This window comes from Colius striatus, chromosome 1 (assembly GCF_028858725.1).
Source record: "Colius striatus isolate bColStr4 chromosome 1, bColStr4.1.hap1, whole genome shotgun sequence".
Lineage (NCBI taxonomy): Eukaryota > Metazoa > Chordata > Aves > Coliiformes > Coliidae > Colius > Colius striatus.
In genome coordinates, this window is record NC_084759.1 from 119566005 (window position 1) to 119587992 (window position 21988).

General features: G+C 47.4%; 1 protein-coding gene across 2 annotated transcripts in view; it reads right to left on the minus strand.

The window, feature by feature from the left end:
- Nucleotides 1–511: 511 nt before the first annotated feature.
- LSAMP (limbic system associated membrane protein) overlaps nucleotides 512–21988 on the minus strand; it is a 317345-nt gene continuing 295868 nt past the window's right edge. The window contains exons 7-8 of one of the 2 annotated variants that reach the window (XM_062005002.1): nucleotides 20168–20203; nucleotides 512–2812 (exon numbers count right to left, since the gene is read on the minus strand). In XM_062005002.1, the coding sequence (XP_061860986.1) occupies nucleotides 2715–2812; nucleotides 20168–20203 (134 nt within the window). In that variant the 3' untranslated portion in view covers nucleotides 512–2714. The remainder of the gene's footprint in view (nucleotides 2813–20167; nucleotides 20204–21988) is intronic. The other variant, XM_062005010.1, reaches the window with a different exon arrangement.

Consider the following 21988-nt stretch of genomic DNA (forward strand, 5'->3'; position numbering starts at 1 on the left):
CCCAGGTATGGCTTTGGGGCCTGAAGGAGCAGGGGGAACATCATTTACCACCATCCAAATCCACAGCAGACTTACAGCAAAACTTCCATCACGCAAATGTCAACCTCTTGTGTCTCTTTAATATTTCCTTGCTTGTTCCTGCATTGACAGCCTGCTTAATTGCCTGCCTGCTGCTGCCCAAAACAGCTGAGCTCAGCAGGCACCAGCAGTGCCGCAGTGCAAGGTGAAAGCATCACACTGGGTGGCTGGTTGTGCAAAGATGGGGGGAGATGGGCTCACAGGCAGCAAGCTCCACTTTCCTTCCTGGCAGGGGAACAGTCAATGGGTATTGCCTCCCAACCTGCTCCCCCTTTGCCTTCAAGAGCGTGTGAGCGTGGCAGCTGAGCGTGCTACCACTGCACTCATTCACAAGGCAGAGACAGGCAAGACAGCTTGCTGCTGCTTGAAAGCTCAGTGGTGTCAAGCGTCTGTAAAACACTGCACCATCAAAAAGATGGTCGCTTGACTTGTGTGAGCTAACTCAAGTTCCTCCTTATACATCCCTCCTTCCAAAAAACCCAGCTGGTTACTTGATGAGCCCTGTGTTTTATCATCTGTGCTGCGGTGGAGGCTAGGGCTTGTAACTAGCCAGGGAATGCAAGAGTCTTCTCCCCACTGCCCCTGCCTGCACACATGCACTGTAGCCACTGGAGTACATGACTGTTGTCTTCCTCTCTCCCATTGCTCTTTCTGGCTCTTGCAGCAGACCTGTTGCCAGTGTGGCAATTTCCAGCTACCACCCAGCATCTTCTCATTCCTGTTTGTTACAGCCTGTTATTTCCCTTTCCTTCTCCTCACTCATGAGTCACTGGAGCATCTACTGTTAGCACCTCTGCATGTGATTCTGCCATGGGAAGGGTGACAGCAAGCAATGTCCCTCTCCAGCAAGACTAGCACCCTTCAGATGAGAAACGAGCAGGGGAAATTGTGCTGCCTACTTCTTTGCTGCATCACTTTAAGCACCTTCATTATAAGCCCGGGATTTTGGACCTGACATTAGTTTTCCTTCTTACATTCACACGTCCTGGACATTTTCTGACCCAATTTATTTGAAAGGTGGAATTTGTAAAGTGAGCTCTGTAGTAACAGTGCTGTACAATACACACAGACACACACACTCTCACTCATACACTGCATACATTTCCTTTTATAACAGGGAGAACAGTAAGAACAACAACAAAAAAGGGTATTGGCTCTATTTTTCACATGAATACCAAAACAGTTAGGAGGTGATTAGAGCATGGCAATGTTGAAGATCTCATCACTCACATCCCACTGGCCTAGCCCCCCCCTTCCCTCCCCGGTAGGAGTAGGTGGCTGCACTCTGCGCTCTGCAGTGTTGCAGGTCAGTCCTGGTTTCTTCTGCTTATTTGAAAAAATGCACATGTGTGCACACCCCCATGCATGTGTGCAAGCACTCATGTAGCAGGGGCTGCTATGCTGGTACTTGGAGACTGACAGCCAGACAGGTTGCAGGTGGGAGAGAGTAAAAGGCTAAACAAGGGTGCAGACTGGTTCTTGCAAGCAAGGTGGCCAGGAGTCAAAAAGCCAGGGAGGATGCCAGAGAGGGGACATCATGAGAACTTGTGTTGCAGTTGGCCCTCTCTGCTCACCCCTCTTCTCTGCCTGAGTGACCTCTGAGCATCTTGTCTCACACTTACGAGGCAGGACCTTATCTATAGCAGGATGAGCATATGTACACATGGACTGTTCCTTTTGCATGCTTAGAGAGAGCAAGAGAAAGAGAAGATAGAGTGAGAGTCACACATACACACACGCACGCAGGCATACACAGGAGAAATACATCGGCTCAAATTGAGAGGGGAGAGAAAGAAGACTGAAAAAATGAAAAGAAAAAGCACGTGTTCAGTAGAGCTGACACACAGCTTTAGTTCAGGCCAGCAAGCACGATGTTGCATGAAGGAGGAGGCAGGAAGGAAGGTGTTTAGGCAAGGGCTGGGTGCACAGGAGTGCAGGGTGAAGTGAAGAGAGGAAGGGGCTCTTCACAGGACACCAGTGTGCAGAGAGCTTCAGGTGACTTGCTCTGGTTTGTGGCTTTTTTTTTTCTTTTTCCTTTTTTTAACTTTTTTTTTTCTGTTTTCAAAAATATGAACTGACTGAGTGTAGGCTCACAAAAATGACCCAGGGCATCCAAAAAGTTAAGTGGCTATAGACACGGAAGCAAAGACCTCTTTCCACAAAAGACAGAAAGAGGAGGAAGGAAGGAAGGAAGGAAGGTAGGTGAGGGAGTATGGAAAAGAGGAAGGAGGAGAGAAAAGAAAAGGGATCTTCTGTTCGATTGGTGTTGTTGGATTGTTTACATTGCAGCATCCTCTGGCGACACGATCCTTGCTGGTGCCCCCTTCTCCCCCATGCTTCGTGTTGCCTCCTTGACGGTCGGTGACTTGACAGCCAGCTTGTCAGGTTTTGGATTAAATGTTGCTGAGTCTCCTTTGCTGTAATTTTTCCTCTCCCCCCTCTTCGCTCCTGAACACACAACAGTTGTGAAAGAAACAGTCTTCTCTCTCTCTCTCCCTCCCTCTCTTTTTTCTCTCTCCCCTCTCTTCGCTCTGTCTCCTGTATAACGCGTTTTGTTTTGTGTGTTGTTGTTGTCATGTTGGGTTTTTTTAATTATTATTATTATTATTAATATTATTTTTAAATTCTGATTTGTATTAACATTTGCTGAGTAGGCAGAGCAGGGATGCTGCCAGCAGCCACAGTGGGACGGCCAAACTCATGGAGCCGTTGTCTACTCTCCCCGTGCCGGGTCCTGCAGGGTGCGAGAAGGGAGAAAAAAAGAAAAGATTAAACATGGCTGGGTAGGATGGGGGTAACACAGGAACAGAGAGCTCTGGTCCCGGGCTGCACCTGTGGCAGGGGTCTAGGGCTGCAGAGAACTGTCACCTTCCTGCTTAGGTGAACCTCCATCCAGCCCAAACACAGGTTCTTAACTGCCCGCCAGCTCCTCAGCATCCTCCCCTCCCACCCAGTGCTCCAAGGGCTCTCTCTAAGCAAGCCTGGAGAAGCAGGGCCTGGAGCAAGTGGGAAGGCTCAAACCTGGCTGCCAACCCCATCCCGTTCCTCACTGTGCCTCCATCTGGGAGCCACTGGCTACCTCCAGCCCCCAGCCCCGCACCACCACCTTCCCAGACAAGGCTCGTTGTTAATTCTGTGAAGTGGCCAGTGCCTGTCTGCAGCCAGACACTGGCTCGTGAGGGTTGATTCATCATGGTGCTCTAATCAATAAAACATGGCCCAACCAGTGGCCACCTCCCCTCCCCAAGGGGCTGCGCTGCAATTATTTATCCCTTAATCGGGGTGGAGGAAGGCTCTGCTGCCAGCTTGAGGGTCCTGTGGCATAAGGCTGAAGGGGCTGAAGACATAGGGTGTAACAGGGAGGTGGATTTCAAGTTAAGGGTGGGAAATGAACAAGCATGTGTGCATGCCCAGGGGTCTGTCAGAGGAGGCAGGGAGGAGCATTCTGCTGCAGCAACAAATAACGCCACCCCGCTCTGGGAATATTAAACACTGCTGACATCTTCTCATTCATCCTCTCATTTGTGGGGTTCCTTTTTCTGGATGGCTTTAAATGGCTGTTTTAAATTCCACCTTGCAATACCAAGCCTTGGCAGCCTTTCCTTTATAATAGAGCAGGGAGATGTACCTGACTATGGCTTTGTAATTGCATGCTCATAGTGTCTATGTACACATAGGTGTACACTTACATGCATATGTACACTTATATGTATGTGCACACACATGTATATGTACACACTTATGTATACATATACATAAATTTACGTATATGCAGTGCTTTACACAGAAGGGATGCGGGAAGAGCTGAAGTGTGGAGATGATGGAGGTAAGTCTATATGTTTGGGGCTGATCCTAATGTGGGAGAAAGAAGACATGCTTATTACCAAAAAGAACTATTACTAGTGGCAAAGGTGAGTCACCCACCCTTGGTGGTGACCCAAAAGGTCACCACCCAAAAGGTGGCAACCCAGAAACCCCCCAAAGGTCCTTATTAGGAGAGCCCTATGGGCCTGAAGAGCAATTGCTCCCTCTCACAGCCTCCAGAGCTTAGCAGGCAAAGAACCCCTTTCTGCTGGGTGGAGCATAGGTGCCACAGGCTTTCTTGGCAGCACAGCTGCTATTAAACTGAAGCTGGTGACTAAAAGGCAGCTAAATCCCAAGAAGGATGCCCCCATAATCCCTGAAATTCTGTAGCACTTTCATTCGTGTGATTTCTTCCTAATGTAGCCTGTCACTTACTAGATCAGGTATTTGTGACCAATTCTATTCTTTCGTTATTAAGTATGTGCTGAACTGTGTGGAAAAACTATATTCCATCTATAGCTAATTTTTTTCAGTTGGACTCTGCTCACCTTTCGCAGCTAGTCCAACAATTCCTACAACACCGGTTTTTCACTCGTTGTTTGGGTGACAGGGATTTATTTCCCTCTCTGAGCTCAGGAACAAGTTTAAGTTCAGCTACTGCACTTACCTGACCTATGTCTCAGAGAAAGCATCTTTCATAGTCAAATAACTGGGGGGAGGATGTTTGGGACCATTTGCATCTCATATCAGCAGTGAACAAGTCCCAAAACATGACTACTCTGGCCCAGCAAATGACCCAGAATAAGCCAGGCAGGGTGTGTTGCCCACAAAAAGTTTTCAATCTTCACATTTTAACTTTTTCGCTAAAATACTATTTGTCCAACACATACATGGACATGTATGCAACACATACACAACTAGTAACAGTTCCCTTCCTCGCCACTTTTCTAGGGTGCACATGCAATCATAGCAAAGGCATGTGTAGCTCTGGGAGCATGGAATGCTTGCCTGACACAGCACAGGCAGGGCCTTAACAAGTGTAAGTGCATGGTTCATGGTTTGTGTGTTTGGTGTAGGATGGGGGATAGAGGTGAGGTATGGTATGGTTATGGTATGGTATGGTAAAGAGATAGCTTCTTCAATACCTAGGCATAAGGGAGGACAGACAAGGTATGGCGTGATGAAGGATTTGTGAAGTTATCACAGCTTCTGCTCTGCTTGAGGTTATGCACGTGCGCTTGAGGATATCTGACAAGTCAGGACCCCTATCTCCACAGCTGAAAAATGGTGCAAGTTATATGTCCTCATGATTTCCACCCTGCATGTAGCCATGAGGTGGCGGGGCTGACGACAGAGAAGTGTCTCCACGTGCAGTCCTGATCGTTTTCTGCTGCAACACCGCCTGCTAATTCCAGTGGTTGTTCGCGACCACAGGCAATGTGTATCTGAGAGGGGGCCAGGCAGTGTGTTAAGCTGACTGGGAGGCCTGGGAGCCAGGGTGCTTCAAAGCTGCTGCAGCCCTGCAAATAACCTTGGGGGCTGCAGGTCATCTCAGTGTGCTACAGCAGAGATTGCTAAACTACCTGCCACATATGCTACACTTACTGACACGTGTATTCTGAAAACGTGGGGTATAGTTTACACACAAAATTTCATCTTGAAAACGTTGGGGGCGGGGCGGCTAGTTACTCAGAAGAGTGAAAACGTTAGAAGAAGATACTTATGTTTGAGTGAGACTTTGTGCGGGAAGTAGTATCCGCCAGACACACATCCACCCGCAAACAGCCCCCAAAGCCGCATCTGTCCCCGGCGGCGGGTCCCTCTGACACCGCCCCGAGCCCCTGCCACCGCCGCCACACGCCGCGGTCTCCGTCGCCCCCTGGCGGCCACAGCCACACGCCGCGGAGCCCCTCCTGGTGTCTCCCGCCGCTGCCGCCGCCGCAGCGAGAGAACGAGAGAACGAGCATCCCTGGGAGAGGGACGCCGCCAGAGACCCAATCCTCCAGCCGACTGCACTCCCCTTGCCTGCTCTGGCCACACACACATCCAGTAGCCGGACTTGGGCCTGGGACTCAGTCACTCCTGCGCTGAGCTGGTGCTAAAAGCCAAGCAGCGACCCTCACAGCAGTGAAGGGGATGTGGGGTGTTGGCAAACAAGTGGTGGCTTGGTTTTTTTCTGCAGTCTTCCACTTTCATAACCTTGAGCCCGCAGGCTCTGGGAATCTGCTCTGCAAGCTAATCTCCCGGCCTAATCATTCCCCTGCAGTTTGGCAGCGCTGCAAAGTTTGCGACCACGCAATAGCTTTCCAGGGGTTTCTCTTCCACTGCAGTTAGGGAAGGAAATTGGATTTCTGATGATGATGAGTTAATATGAATATCTGGCAGCATTTTGCAAATAAACTCTCGAGAGACTCCCCCCTCAGACCCCAAATGGCTGACCGAGTTAGATCACATTAATCAAATCAAGAAGGAACAGACAAAATTAGCAAGGGCAAAACAATTGCACTTCTCTTCCGTTCTCAAAATAGTGAGGCATTCAGTTACCTGGCACAGATACAGGTGCCCTGCGCCACGGTACCTCATCATGCAGCAACAGCTGCATGAAACACGGCACCTCATGTTTCCTAGGGTTTATCTGTGCCACACATTCAGCCCGGTTGATCTGCATCGGTGTCACGGCACAAGGAAGTTTTAGAGCCAAGATTTAAGGAGATGGAATGCTCTCAGGGATGAAGGAGACCCTGTACAGTTCCTTCATCCCACCCTTCTCCCCAAGGCAGGGTAACCCTAGCTCTGGCCTCAAATTTAACTGTGGGAAAAACAGAGCTGTGCTTCCCTGCCCTTGCTGCTCCTGTCTACCTGCTTGTAATGGCCTTGTGCACCAGCCTCTTACAATGAGGCTCCAGGGTTCTTTTCCTCACACTTCTGGGAGCACATCTCCACATTTTCACATGAGGATATGGTGATGCCTTGAAAAAGGCTGAAAGATGGAAAAAATCTACTAGGTGTTTTGTTGTGCTCACTTGAAGAGTTTTGAGGTTTTTCGTATGCATAGGTAGATAAGAAACAAACCACGTGGATTGGCTCACAACTGTCACAAGGGATCTCAGATACAATCGTTAACTGTGTCTGGGACATCTTAAGGGGGTGCAGATAACCTAGCAAGACCAAGATAAGGAATCTGAGCTCTACAAACAGAATGATGAGCTAAGACAAAGACCATATATGGAAGAAGAAATTGAGAGTTCACAGAAAGGACTCAAGAAATCTGCAAGACAGCTCTTCAATAACCACTAGGAACCACCAGAGACCATCAACAACCCCTATGACCCAGGCCACATGTGAAATAACTGTAAATGTGATAGTCCCTTCACCTAATGCCTTCACATTCATAGAATCAGAGAGTCACAGAGTGGTGGGGGGTTGGAAGGGATCTCTAGAGATTATCCAGTTCAACCTTCCTGCTAAAGTAGGTTCATCTCAGTCAGGTCACACCTGTCCATGTGCGTTTGAAAACCTCCAGAGAAGATTTCACACCATCCCTGGGCAGCCTGTGCCAGGCCTCCCTTGTCCTTACAGAAGTTTTTACTGCGTTTTTTCCTTGTGAGCTTTATCAGCGTCCTGTGCAGAGCCAGTGGCAGCCGCCTCTGCTAAGTCTGCCTGACTTTCCCCGTTACAAGGCCCAGTTTGCATAGCACTTTACAAGCATCAAGAAGGCAGGTGGAATGATCCCGTGCTGAGTGTTTGCCTTGGGCTGATTTTATTTTTCTTGGTTTAAGTGGAAAAGCAGCAGACAAAATTCTTCTGCTGTGTGTTAAAGTAAGGCCTGAGGAGGCAAAAAAAAAGCAGCTTATTTTAATAGTAAAAAAAAAAGTAAGCCAGTGACTGTCCCTCAGAACATTTTTCTGCTCTGATGCCTTGGCTCAGAGCCTTGCAACACTGCAGAGATTTGGGCTTTCAGAAAAAGGTGGATAGTCACCAAAACTATCTGTCTTCAACAGCTTTAGGTGTGTGGGAAGAAGTCCCCACAGTGTTCAAGCATTTTGAATGACTTCCTGAGGACCTGTGCATCACTGCTTCAGCCCCTCTCAGGTTTTAAGCTCACCCCCACAACTGGCATAGCATAGCTCGGCTTGCCGCACTTGCTCCTCCCCAGAGGGCTGCAAGCCAGGTGAGTCCAGGTTTCATTACAGAGGACATGACTGTGTATGCTAGTTGGCGTGGTATAGCTGTAATGCTGTGTGTGTGTGTGTCATGGCTCAGGAACCGCTCCTATTCCTGTGACGGATGTAGGAAAATATACAGCAAGAAGGGTGGTGGGGCTTGAGTGAGATGGTAGAGTGCTGCATATGTTCACAGCAAACCACAGGAAGACTGCATAGCCCAGAGATGCTCTTTTCCTCGAGAACAGTCTTCCACCAAGGGGAACACACCACAAGATCAGCTCTAGAGGGCCACTCCTGCAGGTGTTGGGTAGGGGAGTATGCAGCCAGCATGGCATCATGTTGTCCTGTCTCAAGTGCTTCAGAGTCATCCTGAGCCGGAAGAAGATGCAATCCTTGACAGATTCATTTTTCCTTCCATGAACTTGCCCAGTCACTTCTGGACTGCCCAAAGACTTCCTCGTCTACAGCCTCCCTCAACTTTTAAGGAGCACAGTGGCAGTAAGATGCCAGCAATGATATTATTGCCACACATTCAATTTGGATGTTACATTCTCCCGTAACTTTAGGATCTTGGCAATAACAGAAAACCTGGCATGTTGCCCATTACTAATTGCTACCTAAACTGGCTAGATTAACACTCCTTGCTCTGCAGTCTCCTCTGCTGACTGCAGGAGAGTCAGGCTAAGGAAAATGCTCAGTGTGAGAACAATTAGCTGGAGTGTGTTTAGACTTCCCTAGGAAAGAGGGAGATGAGGTTTTTGTGGAGGAAATTGTTTGGAAAGAAGTTACCCAGTGTCCACTGAATGCTACAGTTCTGAATCGCAGCGCTGAAAGTCTCCTCACCAAATCTGAGGCACAGCTATTACTGATCCCTCAGTTGGATGCTACGCAGGCAGCAGAAGGGAACACATTTTAGTTGTGAGAGGCCTTGGTATGATGGTTCCCAAAGGCCTAAGCAACTGAGACTCCACTGGTGCATCCTCCTTGGCTCAACCTCCAGAAAGATTAGTTGCAGAAATGACCAAAAGGGAAGCAGACTTCTGAGGTATGTCCTTTGTGGGATGAATAAATGCGTCTTTCGCTTCCTGTCTTCAAGCCTTGAATTGATAGCGCTACAAGGTACTGCAACACACAGCCTTGGCAGCAGTAGCCAAGGTCAGAAGGCTGTGCAATAGCCCTGTAGATTCCCTGTCTCATGGCTGGCATTGGCCCCTTGAAGCCTGCAGTGCCCAGAAAGGGTAGGGGGCTGCATGGGGAGGTGGTAACTGCGAGAGGATGACTGTCAGGTCAGAGGCATAGGAAAAGGGTTGGGCTAAATTATCTCTAGAAGTCCCTTCCGACCCAAACATTCTGTGATTCTATTATTCTATGAATGCAAAGTCAAGGAGTCAGTACCAGACCGGATCAGAACTACAGGAAAAAACAGTGGGGCTTCCTACTGAGCTGTTTAGCCATGGATAAGATACCAGCTGGGCCACAAACCGGCGGCGGGGGTGTAGGGCCTGGCGAGGCGCCGCTGTCGCTATCTCGCCTGGTCCCCGCGAGGTGGCAGGCGAAGGCCTGGAAACCCTGCTCGGCGCCGGCGGCAGCCTGACACCGACCGCCATGCTTTATGTACGGCTGTTCCCCTTCGCGCCCGCCCGGACCGCGTCTCTGCACAGCCACCACGCAGCGGTACCCTTGGTAACACTGCTGGGGGCCGGGGCAGGGACAGATCTGACCTGCTGGGTGATCATCCCCATCAGAAGCAAGATTTCTACCCAACGTGGTAGCAAGAAGCAGAGGGGTGGGGTATGAGGGGAGTGGGGAGATGTGGGGGGCAGTGGTGGTGGTGGTGAAGTTTCAAGCTCGTTCTGCATCCTCCACACAGACACACCTTCTTTCTTTCCCCTCACTCTCTCCAGCTCCCTTTGGCACCCCTGAAAGGGCCTGTAAGAGAGGGGGATAGAGACTGTCCCATCACACGTAACCCTTGACGAACAGATAAACGAGGCCAGACTTGCAAGCAAATCCTCAAGTCCCCTTGGTTGCAAAGAGGCATATCTCCAAGTGCTGTGAGCAACACAATTGTTGCCAGCAGAAATTGAACCTAGACCTTTCAACACTTCCAACATAGACCTTTCAAAAGGGTCATCTGTGTGACCTGATTGAGGGGAACTTGCTTTAGCAGGGGGGTTGGACTAGGTGATGTCTAGAGGTCCCTTCCAACCCCAACCATTCTGTGATTCTGTGATTTGAGAGGCAAGCAGAAAGCAGGTGTATTTCCGGTCCATATCCAGAGGGTAAAAGAAAAATCACCCACCCATCTACACAGTGCACACTCACATTCCCCAATCCAGAATACTCTGCTAGGTCCTGGGTCTCATTGTCTCACAAAACGCAGACAAGAAAAGCATTGGGTGCCAGGTTTTTTATCATTTACATTAACAAAACTCCAGGGCTTGATGTATCTGCAGAGCTTATGGAGAGGAGCCCACAGAGAAGTTTCAAAGGGCATCAGAGAGCTTTATTTGCTTTGTGGAATCTACCCTTTGCATCAAAGAAGTTGTTGCAAAACCTGATGTAAAAAGACAACCAGCTCCAAGGGTTTCTAAACAGAAGTTAGGCCTTGTCTGTGATGGGAAGGAAGGAGTGATGGCAAGCCAAGTAGAGCTGACCTGCTGCTTTTCCAAGTGCCCTCCAAACAGAGTGGCTGCGTGCTCCACGTTGTTGACAGGCTGACTCTACTTACAGTGAAGGCTGGAGTCCTGCTTCATGATCAAAGAAGAGGACCAAGATCGAGGAATAAAAAAAACATCCACATAACTCTAAGCAGGTGCAAGGGAAAGGGGATGTGCACTATACAGATTTCTCTCAGTCACCTCACTCCCTGAGGCTTGGAGGGGTCTTAGGTTTTACACTTGCCAGCTTCTCTGCAGGAAATAATTTTTCTAGTCTGTTGACTCTCTTGCCAGGGCTTCAGAAGATGAAATCTTTATTATCATGAAGGCTTAAAAGGAAGGAGTACTGTTAATTCCATTTTCAAGGTCATACTTTGAAAGTTATTAATTTTTTCCTTCCAGGGCTTTGCACTCTACTCTGAGGCTTTAGGGATTACTAGGTTCTACTTACCATGGTTCATTTGGGTCTTTTTTCTTACTACTTCCCTATCTCGCCCCCCCGCTTTTGAGAGGAAGACACTATTTTTCAGTCCCTTTTCTTAAATGTTGAAACTGGTTTGCACACTGCCTGCTTGTACCCCATTCTGACTACCAGTTCTGTTCCTGTAATTAAAACTTGTCTATTACTGCAGGGGCAATAGCCTGTCTTTTCTAGAGGTGGAAGTACCACTGCATAAACTAGGGAGGGATGCCCTCCAGCAGCTCTCCAACAAGATTAAGGATTTGTCTCTGGTGTCTATCAATCTTCGCACATGGTTTAATGTATTTCAGAATTTGCTCATGCTTTTTTAGCAATGAACAGCTCTTCCCCATGTTTTGGAGCTCATTCATGGTGTGCTAAGTACTCATCTATCATACCTCATGTCTTAGTGAAGATTCATTCTGTAACGCAGCTCACTCATCCTTCCCTAAGGTCTAAAGAATATCCCTGAAATTGTATTTCTCAATGTCTTTCTGAGAAGGTCGTGGTGTTCAAGAGCTGGCTGCTTACACCATTTATCCTGGAGCTGTTTTACGGTGCTTCTAGTCTAGAACTAAACTGTTATCCTGACCAGTGAGGGTGGTGGTGGCTTGAAGACCACCTATGTTACAAGGTTACACAGATCTTTCATCACCAGATCCATCCTGTAGATATCAAAAAGTTCCAAAGCTTTCTCACAGCTCAAACTTAGTTTTCCCATCCCTTCCATTCCCCTAGCCCCCTAGCAGCTGGATATTTTTTTTTCTTAAAAAATACATGGCCAACTACTGATATAAAATCAGGTACTTTAAACTGCTTTTGTCTTCAAACCATTAATTGGAGACTCTCATCCTTCAAGTGGAACATCTAAAAACCACATAGCACAGACTTTTTCATCACAGGAATGACCTGAGCTTTTTCTGCTTTTCACTTTCCTAAAGTAACAGCAAACCCTCTCCTGCTCACTTTGCAAGCACATATGTATGGCACAGCAGACCAGAGGTGACACCAGTACACAGTCTGGTGTCTCAGTAGGGAACAAATAGCGTAGCCTCCTCAACCCCCCTCACCCAGAGCACACACAGCCCTAGCAAGCAGGTTTGCTAATTGAGGCTCTGGAACCTCTTGAAAAATTAATATTTTCATCAGCTTTGTGTCTGTCTGTTTACCCACTTCATCCCTGCTGTGATTTTCCATAAGCTTTGCTGGATATTTGGCACAGGAAATGATTTGAGTGGAAGTGGATGGAAATGAAGAGTGAGGGGACACACCAACGGGTGACTAGAAAGGACACTGGAGTAGTGTGACTGGAGACTGGAACAAAAAGAGGTTAAATCTGGGTGGAGAGTCATTAGCACGCTTGAGGTTACTCTGGTACTGAAATCCAGTCATATTGCAACTTCCGCCCTTCCCATCCATCTCCTCTAGTACCTGCAGCACAGTGTGCCCCTAGTCTGTCCTTGAGGTGTTCTTAGGTCCACCACTCCTCTCTGGGGAGTCCCTTGCACTGAGCTTACCAGAGGCCAATCCTTGTCCTCATCCTTCCTTGCCCCGCAATGGAACAAGCCAGAAGGAGGTTTTAGCTAGCTTCCATTAAGGGCTGCTTCCAAAACAATAAGTAGAGACCCTGTACTCTGGGAACACTATGAACAAGCCTATGTGCTTCTCTCAGCATTTCAGTGAATTAGAGATGTCACGGGAGTCACGCTTGGCCCAGAGACTGCTGCATGTCTCTGAAGCGTGTGCTCTAAGTAAATGTTACTTTGTGTCACCTGTAGTTCTCATCAAAGTCTGTGTATGTGTGTGCCATTCCAGAGTGAGACTCCTGGTGACCTCAATGCTGTAAGAGTGCAAGCAGGGCTTTAATGCCTGCCCCAGCCATGGGAAAAACCAGAGCAGAAAGCCAAAGTGGCTTCCTGCAGCCCATTCCCAGACTGGTAATTAAAAAGTTAACAGCTTCCACAGGCAGCTAGATAAGCTGGGAAAATGGGAAAGATGCCTGCAATGAGAAAGATGCCTGCAGCTACGCCGGCTCCTCCTTTAGATGCTCTAGAGTGCCTGGAAATTGCCCAGTGACTGTGGGATGTGCCTATGGTGCATGACATGATCTGGCTCAGGAGTGTACTGGTCTGCATGTGTACCCGTGAAACCTATTGTAGAGGCTGCCTGGCTGGACCTCACTGAAGTTGTGCTGGTTACAGCACATCCCTCTCCACGGCCTGACTTGTGCTCCTGTCCATGTATCCCCTCCCCAGATTGCAGAGGGACGTGGAGGCAATGGCGGGGAAGAGCTGAGCACGTTTCTGCTTTGCTCACCTCCCCACTGGAACTCTCTTTTGCAGGGGAGCTCTGCTAGCACACCTGCTCGCTCAAGAGAGGGAAGACCTGCCAGGAGCCCTCTGCTTTTTTTTTTCTGCAAGCTTGATTTCTTTGCAATGGTTGGGTTTTTGTTTTGTTTTGTTTTTTTTCCCCTGTGCACAACCTCCCTCCCAAATCCTGTACCACCCTTCTCCTGGTTGTTTTTGTTTTTAGAGAGAATGCTTAGACAGCTGTATTAATCATGCGAGTGCAGCCATGTGTAATGTGCTTTATCAACAGCAGAGCAGACACTGAATGGCAACCGGTTCACAAGCAGGCCCGATGCAGTGCCTGAGCTGCGAAGATAAACCTGCTGTTTCCCAAACCGACTTACCGTCATGGGTTAGTGAATGGAGAGGCTGTTCACTTGGGACAATAACCAGAGGGGAGGCCAAGTTGTTAGGCAAATTCTTGAGTGGTTTACACTGGAAATGGAAGGGGGAAGCAGATGCCAGAGGTGGGAATTGCTCTTTGGTCATTTTCTCTCAGGGGCATAAGGGCTTTCTTTGTGCATGCGTAAGGATTAAATCAAGACAAACAGTGTCTGTTCTTCATCTTCCTCCTTGCTGCCCTCCACAGTTGGGTCCCAGTCAGCCCCGGCTGGTAGCTCAACATGGGAAGTAAGGAGAGCAAGGATTTAGGTACACCTGCTGTGCAGTGGGTGTTGAGTTGCCTTAATTGTCTCTAATGAGGAAGGTTCAGCTGATGGCTTCAGAAAGTCATTTAACATACAGATGGCATCAGGCTGTGAGTGGCCTCTGGGCTCAGGAGTGTTCCAGCCTGCCTGAGCTCTGCTCTGCAGGATAATCTGTCCATGCTGTGGTGCTGACACTGTCAGTGTCCCTCCTAGACAACTGATTTTTCACTACATTCGCTCCTCCATGGGTTTGTTTCTAATCTCTGCAGTGCAGTTGTGTGTTTTCCCCGCCATTGGTTTCTCCCAACCTCCACTCTCCCACCTGACTGCTGCACCCTGACCTCTCTTTTGCAGGGCAGATGTTCTGCATGCATGCAAAGCCAGGCTTATAACTAAGCAGACCTTGAAATGCCTTCCCCAGCCCAGTGCAAGGGCACAGCTCGGAGGAGTATCTTTCTGGGACTTCTAGTCTCAGTTCCTACCCTCTGATGTTGCTCTTCATTGCTTGCTATGTTCTTCACAGCATTGCTACTGGAGAGGGTTATGCAAATAAATGCAACCCAGGCCTCATTTTAGAATAAATCAGTCTAAATTAAAATTAAACAGAAACAGATCAAGCAAAAAAGCCATTTCTCTCTCTTTTCCCCTATGTCTCTCTATTGTCTTTAAGAAAATTGTTTTCTTTTCTGTACAGTTTTAGGAGGGGAAGAAGTAGACTGGGTTTTTTTGAGTGGTTTTGTTAGGTTTTTTTAAAGCAAACTCAGAAAACAGCAACTATCTGTTGCTTTTCAGAAAAACCCATCAAGCAGTGTTAGTAGCTGTGGTAACAAATAATTCTTGGCATTTCTGTTTTTCCCTAAGTTGCTGCATCCCTCCTACCCCTTTTGGAAGAACACAATCATCACCTCTGACTTTTATTTTATTCACGTTAAACCACATGCTTAAAATAACACATATCCCTTGCCTGGTACCTATGAAACTGCAAGAAAAATTAATATGAGATTAGCTTTCTGCCTTCACCCTGCCTTGTCCTTCTTGTTCCCTTGGCTTGAAACTCCCACAGGCTTGGCACCTGATGCAGCCCCAGCCTTCAGTGCCTGCAGACCTAAAGGGAATGGACATTGACCCTAATCAGGAAGAGCAACTTGGCCTGCCTGGACATCCACCCTGCAAAACCATCCCATTCTGCACTCACCAAATGGAGAATGAGCTCATTGGAAAAGCGGGAAGCAAGGAGAGCTGCTAGCTGTGCTTCCCACCTGGGCTCAGGGTGTCATTGCTGGGGCTAAGCCAGCAGAGAGCAGAGAGTATGCCCAAGTACTCATGCACACAACCCTGTGGAGTGCTGAGTATGGCTAGTCCAAGGCCCCTGAATGCCTGAGAATTTATAGAAACACCAGATTTGCACATGGCTCCAAACATGCCCTCCTGTGCTTGATCTTGGCCATTAGGGCCATGGTTTAGTAGTGAGCTTGGCAATGTTAGGTCAGCAGTTGGACTTAATGATCTTAAAGGTCTTTTCCAACTGAAATGATTTTATGATTGTTTTTCTTTTCTGGTAGTTTCTATGACAGGATCACAACAGGACAAGATTGACTATTTCAGCCTGTTCTTGCTACAGTTTCCCCAGCTCTGCCAGCTAGAGCTTGTTTTTAAATGCTGTGAAGGCTTGGGTTTTCACTGAGCCTTTTCTGGAGCCCAGCTGAGAAAGCACCCTCTGGCCCCAGTGATGAGGACTCCAGAGACAGATGAGTTCCTTAGCTGGCCACACCATCCTGGGAGGATTGGTTTCTGTTCACACACCATTGCCCAGTCAGCAAACCCTTGTAACATGTTAGCTCTTTATTGTCTGTGTTCTCTGATGTATTCCCCCATGCATCTCAGCTTCAGAACACTCAGATGTTCATCCTTTTGCCAAAGCAGACCCCACTGACATGGGAACTGCCTGCTCGGCAGAACTGATGGGGCCATGCACTAGAGAAAGCCAAAGGGGAGCAGTGATGAGTGGAGGTGACCACTGCAACAGATGAGCTCTCTTCTCCACAGATAGGACCTCCACTGGGAGGGAAGAGGACTGAGAGGATATTAGAAAGATGCTCTCTGTTTCCCACTCTGGTCCCAAATTAATATGTCTTTCTCCCTTCCCCCAGCTCCCACCCACACGATGAAGGCATTAGTGACAGTACAGGCTACACAGGCTACAGCTAAATGGAGGCTAGCTACGATCTACAGTCACACAGGGTCATTCTCCAATCAGTGTGTTTTGGCAGAAAGACAGGAGTGCTCATTCTCCTTTTCCCTCCCCCTCCACTAATTACTAACACACTGTTGCTATAAATATTTTGTCACCCTGTTGATGGCCACCATTTTGTTTGATCAGGCCACAAAGACTGGCATGCTTGATACCCTGCAAGGCAGTTATGGATGTACTACTTTCTGGGAAACATCTTGGAGCACATTAAGAAGAGTGTGTCCAGCCGGTCGAGGAAGATTCTCCTCACCTCTACTCTGCCCTGGTGAGGCCTCATCTGGAGTCCTGTGTCCAGTTCTGGGCTCTCCAGCTTGAGAGTCCAGAGGACTGACACCATGATGATTAGGATACTTGAGCATCTGTTGTATGAGGAAAGGCTGAGACACCTGGGGCTGTTTAGCCTAGAGAGGAGAAGACTGAGCAGGCATCTCATCAGCATTTCTAAGTACCCAAAGGGCAGATGTCAAGAGGATGGGGTGATGCTTTTTTCTAGTGTATAGTGACAGAACAAGGGGTAATGGACATAAGCTGGAACACAAAAAGTTCAACACAAGAAAAAGTTTCTTTCCTGTGAGGGTGAGGGAGCCCTGGCACAGGCTGCCCAGGCAGGGTGTGGAGTCTGCTTCTCTGAAGGTTTTCAAACCCATCTAGACATGCTCCTGTGTGACCTGATCAAGGTGAACCTGCTTTAGCAGGGAGGTAGTCTGGGTAATCTCTAGAGTTCCCTCCCAACCCCTGCCATTCTGTGCTTCTATAATTGTGTGAAAGAAACATAGCATCCCCCTTGCACAGCATGCATGGCATTCAGGCTAACCATGCTGAGAAAGCCTCTGGTTAGGCTATGGTAAACCCTCATCACAAAACTCCTGTAAAGAAGATTCATGGATTTTGAAGCTCATTGGTCTATCTAAGCTACTCTGATGTGAGCACCACCAGGTGCTCATCATAGGACAGGCAGTCTGTGTTCAAAGGGCTGAGAAGAAAGGACAATGAGAGGTACAGAGATGGAGCTATTGCCATAATTGTCACAGATTCCTTTGAGGTTCAACAGTGATCCCACTTGCCCTGTCATTGGCAGGTGTGGTGGGGAATGAGCAAATCCTTTTCCAGAAGAAGGACCCTTTTGAACAGCCACCTGATGATGCAATAAGGCCCCCTTTGTGACAGACAGGTTCTTGTGTCATTCCATTGTAACACAATGTTACAATACAGGCAGAAAGCTATGATGATGTGGCATCATCCAAGAAGATATTTCAGGGCATTTTGAGTGCCCGGCTGCAAAATCAGGAGGGCTGGAAAATCTACCAAGGACAATTTAGTTGAGAGCTGAATCAGCTGAGCTCCACCAGCCTTTTAGGAAACTGCCTCATCAAATTCAAGTCCCATGTGTTTCATTGAATGGGCTGCTTGTGAGTCCCCAGCCTGCCTGAAAGCAAGATGTTTCCACTGCAGCTAGCTAATGATAGCAATGCCTAGCATGACTACAGTGCTTTTCCTCTCCAAACACCTTCCTTTTAAATTACTGCTCAAAACCCCACAGGGCAGGGAAGTGTTACCAGGCTTAAGAGAAATTGAGGGAGAAAGAGAGATGAAGCTGTGATTCTGGTCATTGAGGAGAGGCTTATTTGGGAGTATCTCAGAACATCAACTCACAGGGAGAAAAGAGGTCTAACAAGAAAATTCTATGCCTAAGGTTTCTTTGAAGGTGAACAGCAAAGTAAAAGCAAATATTGATATAAGTGCCAATATCTGTGCTGAATGACCACATTGGAGAAACTGGTAGGGGATTTCAGTAAACAAATAAGGTCCAGAGTATTTAAAATCAACTTTCCCCTTCTTCAAAATCCTCTTTGAATGTCCCTGGGTCACTGGAGATATCCTAGCATTTGGCACCACAATTTCCTGCAGACTCCTCACAGAAGTGATGTCTCACCAGGATGTTCTTCAAGATGATCTCAGGAGACTGGGGAGCCACAACATGAAAAAACACCCCATAACGACTTCAAAGACAGAGGGAGAAGTGTTTCAAAGGATTTTCTAAAGTAGGATGGCCTTGGCAGCTTGATTAGAAGGGGTATTTGGTATGGAAATCTTGGCCTTGTTCACTTGCAGTTTTTGCTTTATCATTTAGCTTAATGGGCTACTAATTCAAAACCAGATGTAAACATGGATGGCTATGAAAAAAAATAGCACTGCTTGCCTGTGGAATTTAAGGATATATAATAAAAATAATCATAGAAAGAAAGAGCCCTGGGTTTTCCATCAGACAAAAATATTTGTCATTGAACATCCTGCCTAAAAAGAAGAGGAACACCCACAATTGGAAAACTGATAACCTTATATACCAAACAGCCTCAGCAACTGTAATTTCATATCCAAGCACAAGTTTCATTTGCAATACATACGATAATGGTGTTTAATTGGATTTATTTTTCCACACTAGGTTCCCAATGGTCTACTTTACTCCTTTTCTCAGCTCCTTGAATGTTATTTACAAATCACTCTCTGGGATTTAATTTTAATGGTAGCTTGATTTCTCCCTCTCCTGCCTCCCTTCCTTTTTTTTTTTTTGGTAGGTACTTTTCTTTAATTGTATTTGTGGATTTGCCTTTTAAATAGGCAATTGTGACTACATCCTGAGCCTGAGTAAGTTGCCAAGAGAGGAGCTTGATTTGAAAATGGGCAACGCGGTTAAATGGAGCTGATGTAACACCCAGCATTTATTGTTCTTTTCATGGGAGTACCTGCAGGTGCTTTACTTGGGCAGGTGTTCTTTTGCAAAACAACATGGGTTCCTAATAACACTCTACCCCAGAGCTTTGCGCAGACGTTACCTATTTAGGTCTCTGAACACCCCATGAGCTGAGTGTCTCTTCATCATACGGCAGTAAAACAAAGATACTAAGGAGCTCTAGGCCAAGATTTTTTTTAAGGGAATACAGGGACTGGCTGCCTTATTGTTGATTTAGTTCCAAGCAGCGCTTTCAAACGCTGCAGCCTGCTTGCTGGAAGTGCCCAGTCTCTGCGCTTTTTCTGAACCTCAAGGTTGCATCAGAGCCTCGAGTCTCATGTGGATGTTGGGGCCATGCTTGGACCTGAGGCATGCTTGAGCAGCGTGGAGACAGGAAAGATACTCAGACCCTGTTTTGCCTTCAAACCTTCTTCCCTCGGAATAAAGCTGACAGTAACACCTCATCGCACACCTCTTTTCATGCTCTCTGCCTCAAATGCTGCACTGTGTGACTGGCAGACTTGGGAGTCTGTGACAAAGGAATGAGAAAATTAAGTGTTTCACCATGAATTACGTGAAAACCTCCTGGCAGTGACTCAGTGTCTAGCTTATCACTTGTCCCTTCCACTACCTCTGAAAAATTTTAAGTGTGCTTATGCTTTGGATCTAAATCCAAACATGTGGTCAAAGACAGCTTAGGATGGGAATATATGTTAGGAATAGATCTGCAGACAAATTGAGCCTCACTTAACATTGTCCAGACCTGGGTAAGGACACAATGTCATGTCCCAAAGCTTGGCTAAAGGTTGTTGCTGTTTAATTGATTGGTTTTTTTGAAAAAGGAGGGGGGAAGAATGAGGAAAGTGAGCAGAAGAGACCAAATGACAGGTAGACAGGAAGGGAAACCCCTTATTTCCCTGCGTTTCTGAGCAGTTTTGCCCATCTCTTGCTCTGAGCCATTTGTCAGAATGATGGAGAATGACCCGGCTAAAGAGCTACTTCAACATAAAACATATACTGACCTGGAAAAGGATTGGGGAGTGTGGGTAAAACTCGTTCTAAGGGGGGAAAAAAAACAATAAGCAACATGCAGGAGCAAAGGACAAGCCACTTTTCACACCAAGCAAGCAGCAGATACAAACCTGATGGAGTTGTCCATCCCCAAATTAGAGGAACTAGAGTAAGCTTCATATACAGAGCATTTTGCTAGCAACACACCTAATACACGTCAACATCCCCTGCGACTGGGAGTCAGAGAGAAGTCATTTGAAAAACTAAACTAATATCCTCACAGCAAGAGGGATTAAGCAGCCGCAGTGAGGGTAATTGGAGTTGATGGGCTGTATCTCCCCTCTGACTTTCAAGAGCACTCATGTCATCACACTACAGCTCCTCTTAGCTACACTTATCTTTGGAAGCTAGTCCTGGCAGAGATGTGAGTTATGGAAGTCCTCCATGGGTAGACACTTAGTTGCTGTTACCCCAGAACCTTCCCCACAACAGATTTCTTGCCAGTGACAGGTCCTCTAAGGATCTGAACATGGGAACAGTCACCCTGGTGAAAACTCAAGGGTGCCCTACATCTTTTGAGCTTTTGTCTTCTGAGGGGAACAGAGCTTTTGAAGATTCATCAACCACTAGCTGATGACACAGAGCTTTCTGTTTTGTTTATAGGGAATTTCACAATGAATCCTCGTTAGACGCCACAGCAGGTCTTCATTATACAGCACTGCTGGCTTCACGCTTTGCTTCCTTCACACAAGGATCTCAAAAGAATTGCACAAGCACTGAGGGTTTGAAGCCAGTGTCAGAACCCTCAATCTGAGGCTAACAGTAGAGTTAATTCCATTTAACAGCTCGTGCAGCTGATGCACAGGACAAGGAAGCAATTTGCCCAAGGTCAAATACAGAACTATTGGCAGAGTCAGGTGCAGAACCAAGAACACAAGCTCCCCCGGTCTGACTCCACTGGGTCTCCTTTTATTACCTTCAGAGCTTGCTGGATGCCTCTTACTAAGTTCCTACTCATGGACTGACCAGTAGGTAGACATTTAACTGCAGAAATATGTCACAGCTGATAGGCTTGAGGTAATGAGTTGTCTCCAGGCTTACCTGTAAGCATGGTGCTAAGATCACTGCTGATGGACACAACCTGTCTGAATAACACTGGTAGCCCACTATTATTCTCTGACCAACCCAGGCCTAGCTATTTGGAGGCCAGTACTGTACATAAAGCATTACTGCTGCAAAGAGCTAGTTTCTGACTTGCTGGAGTCCACAGGCCCACAGGCCTGACAGGACCATCCCTGTGACACCAGCAGATCTCCTGCCCTCAGGGTGGTAATGGAGCTGTTTGAATTCGCAGCAGGCACAGGGGAGATTGTCTCTTGCCTAGAAAATACACAGTTAGCCTGGATCTCTGTGTTTATGTAGCAACAGGGGACTATTGTTCTGCGAAAGCAGGCTGTTGTGCTGACAAGACTTCCTTGTTATTTGGTTTGGTTAAATAACTCAACTTCCCTTTACCTTCTTCCTGCACAGCAGGCTGCAGACTGCACAGCACAGGCAGTTAAAGCAAAGCACTACGGTCTCATTATCATGCTGCTTTCTATTCAAGGACTCTATCTCTGTTCCACTCACCCGCTGAGTGCCGCCTTTATTCCTCCACCCTGGCTCATTAGCAGTGTCTCAGCCTTGCCCAGTTCAGGCTGTCACCCTAACCACTTTCCTCCTCTCCTGAGTATCCCCATTATTAACAGCCCCTGGGAAAACATGGGGTTTGCACTAAGAGCCACCAAGAGAGATTGAAGCAACAGTGACTCTTCAAACCCTGGCACCAACCA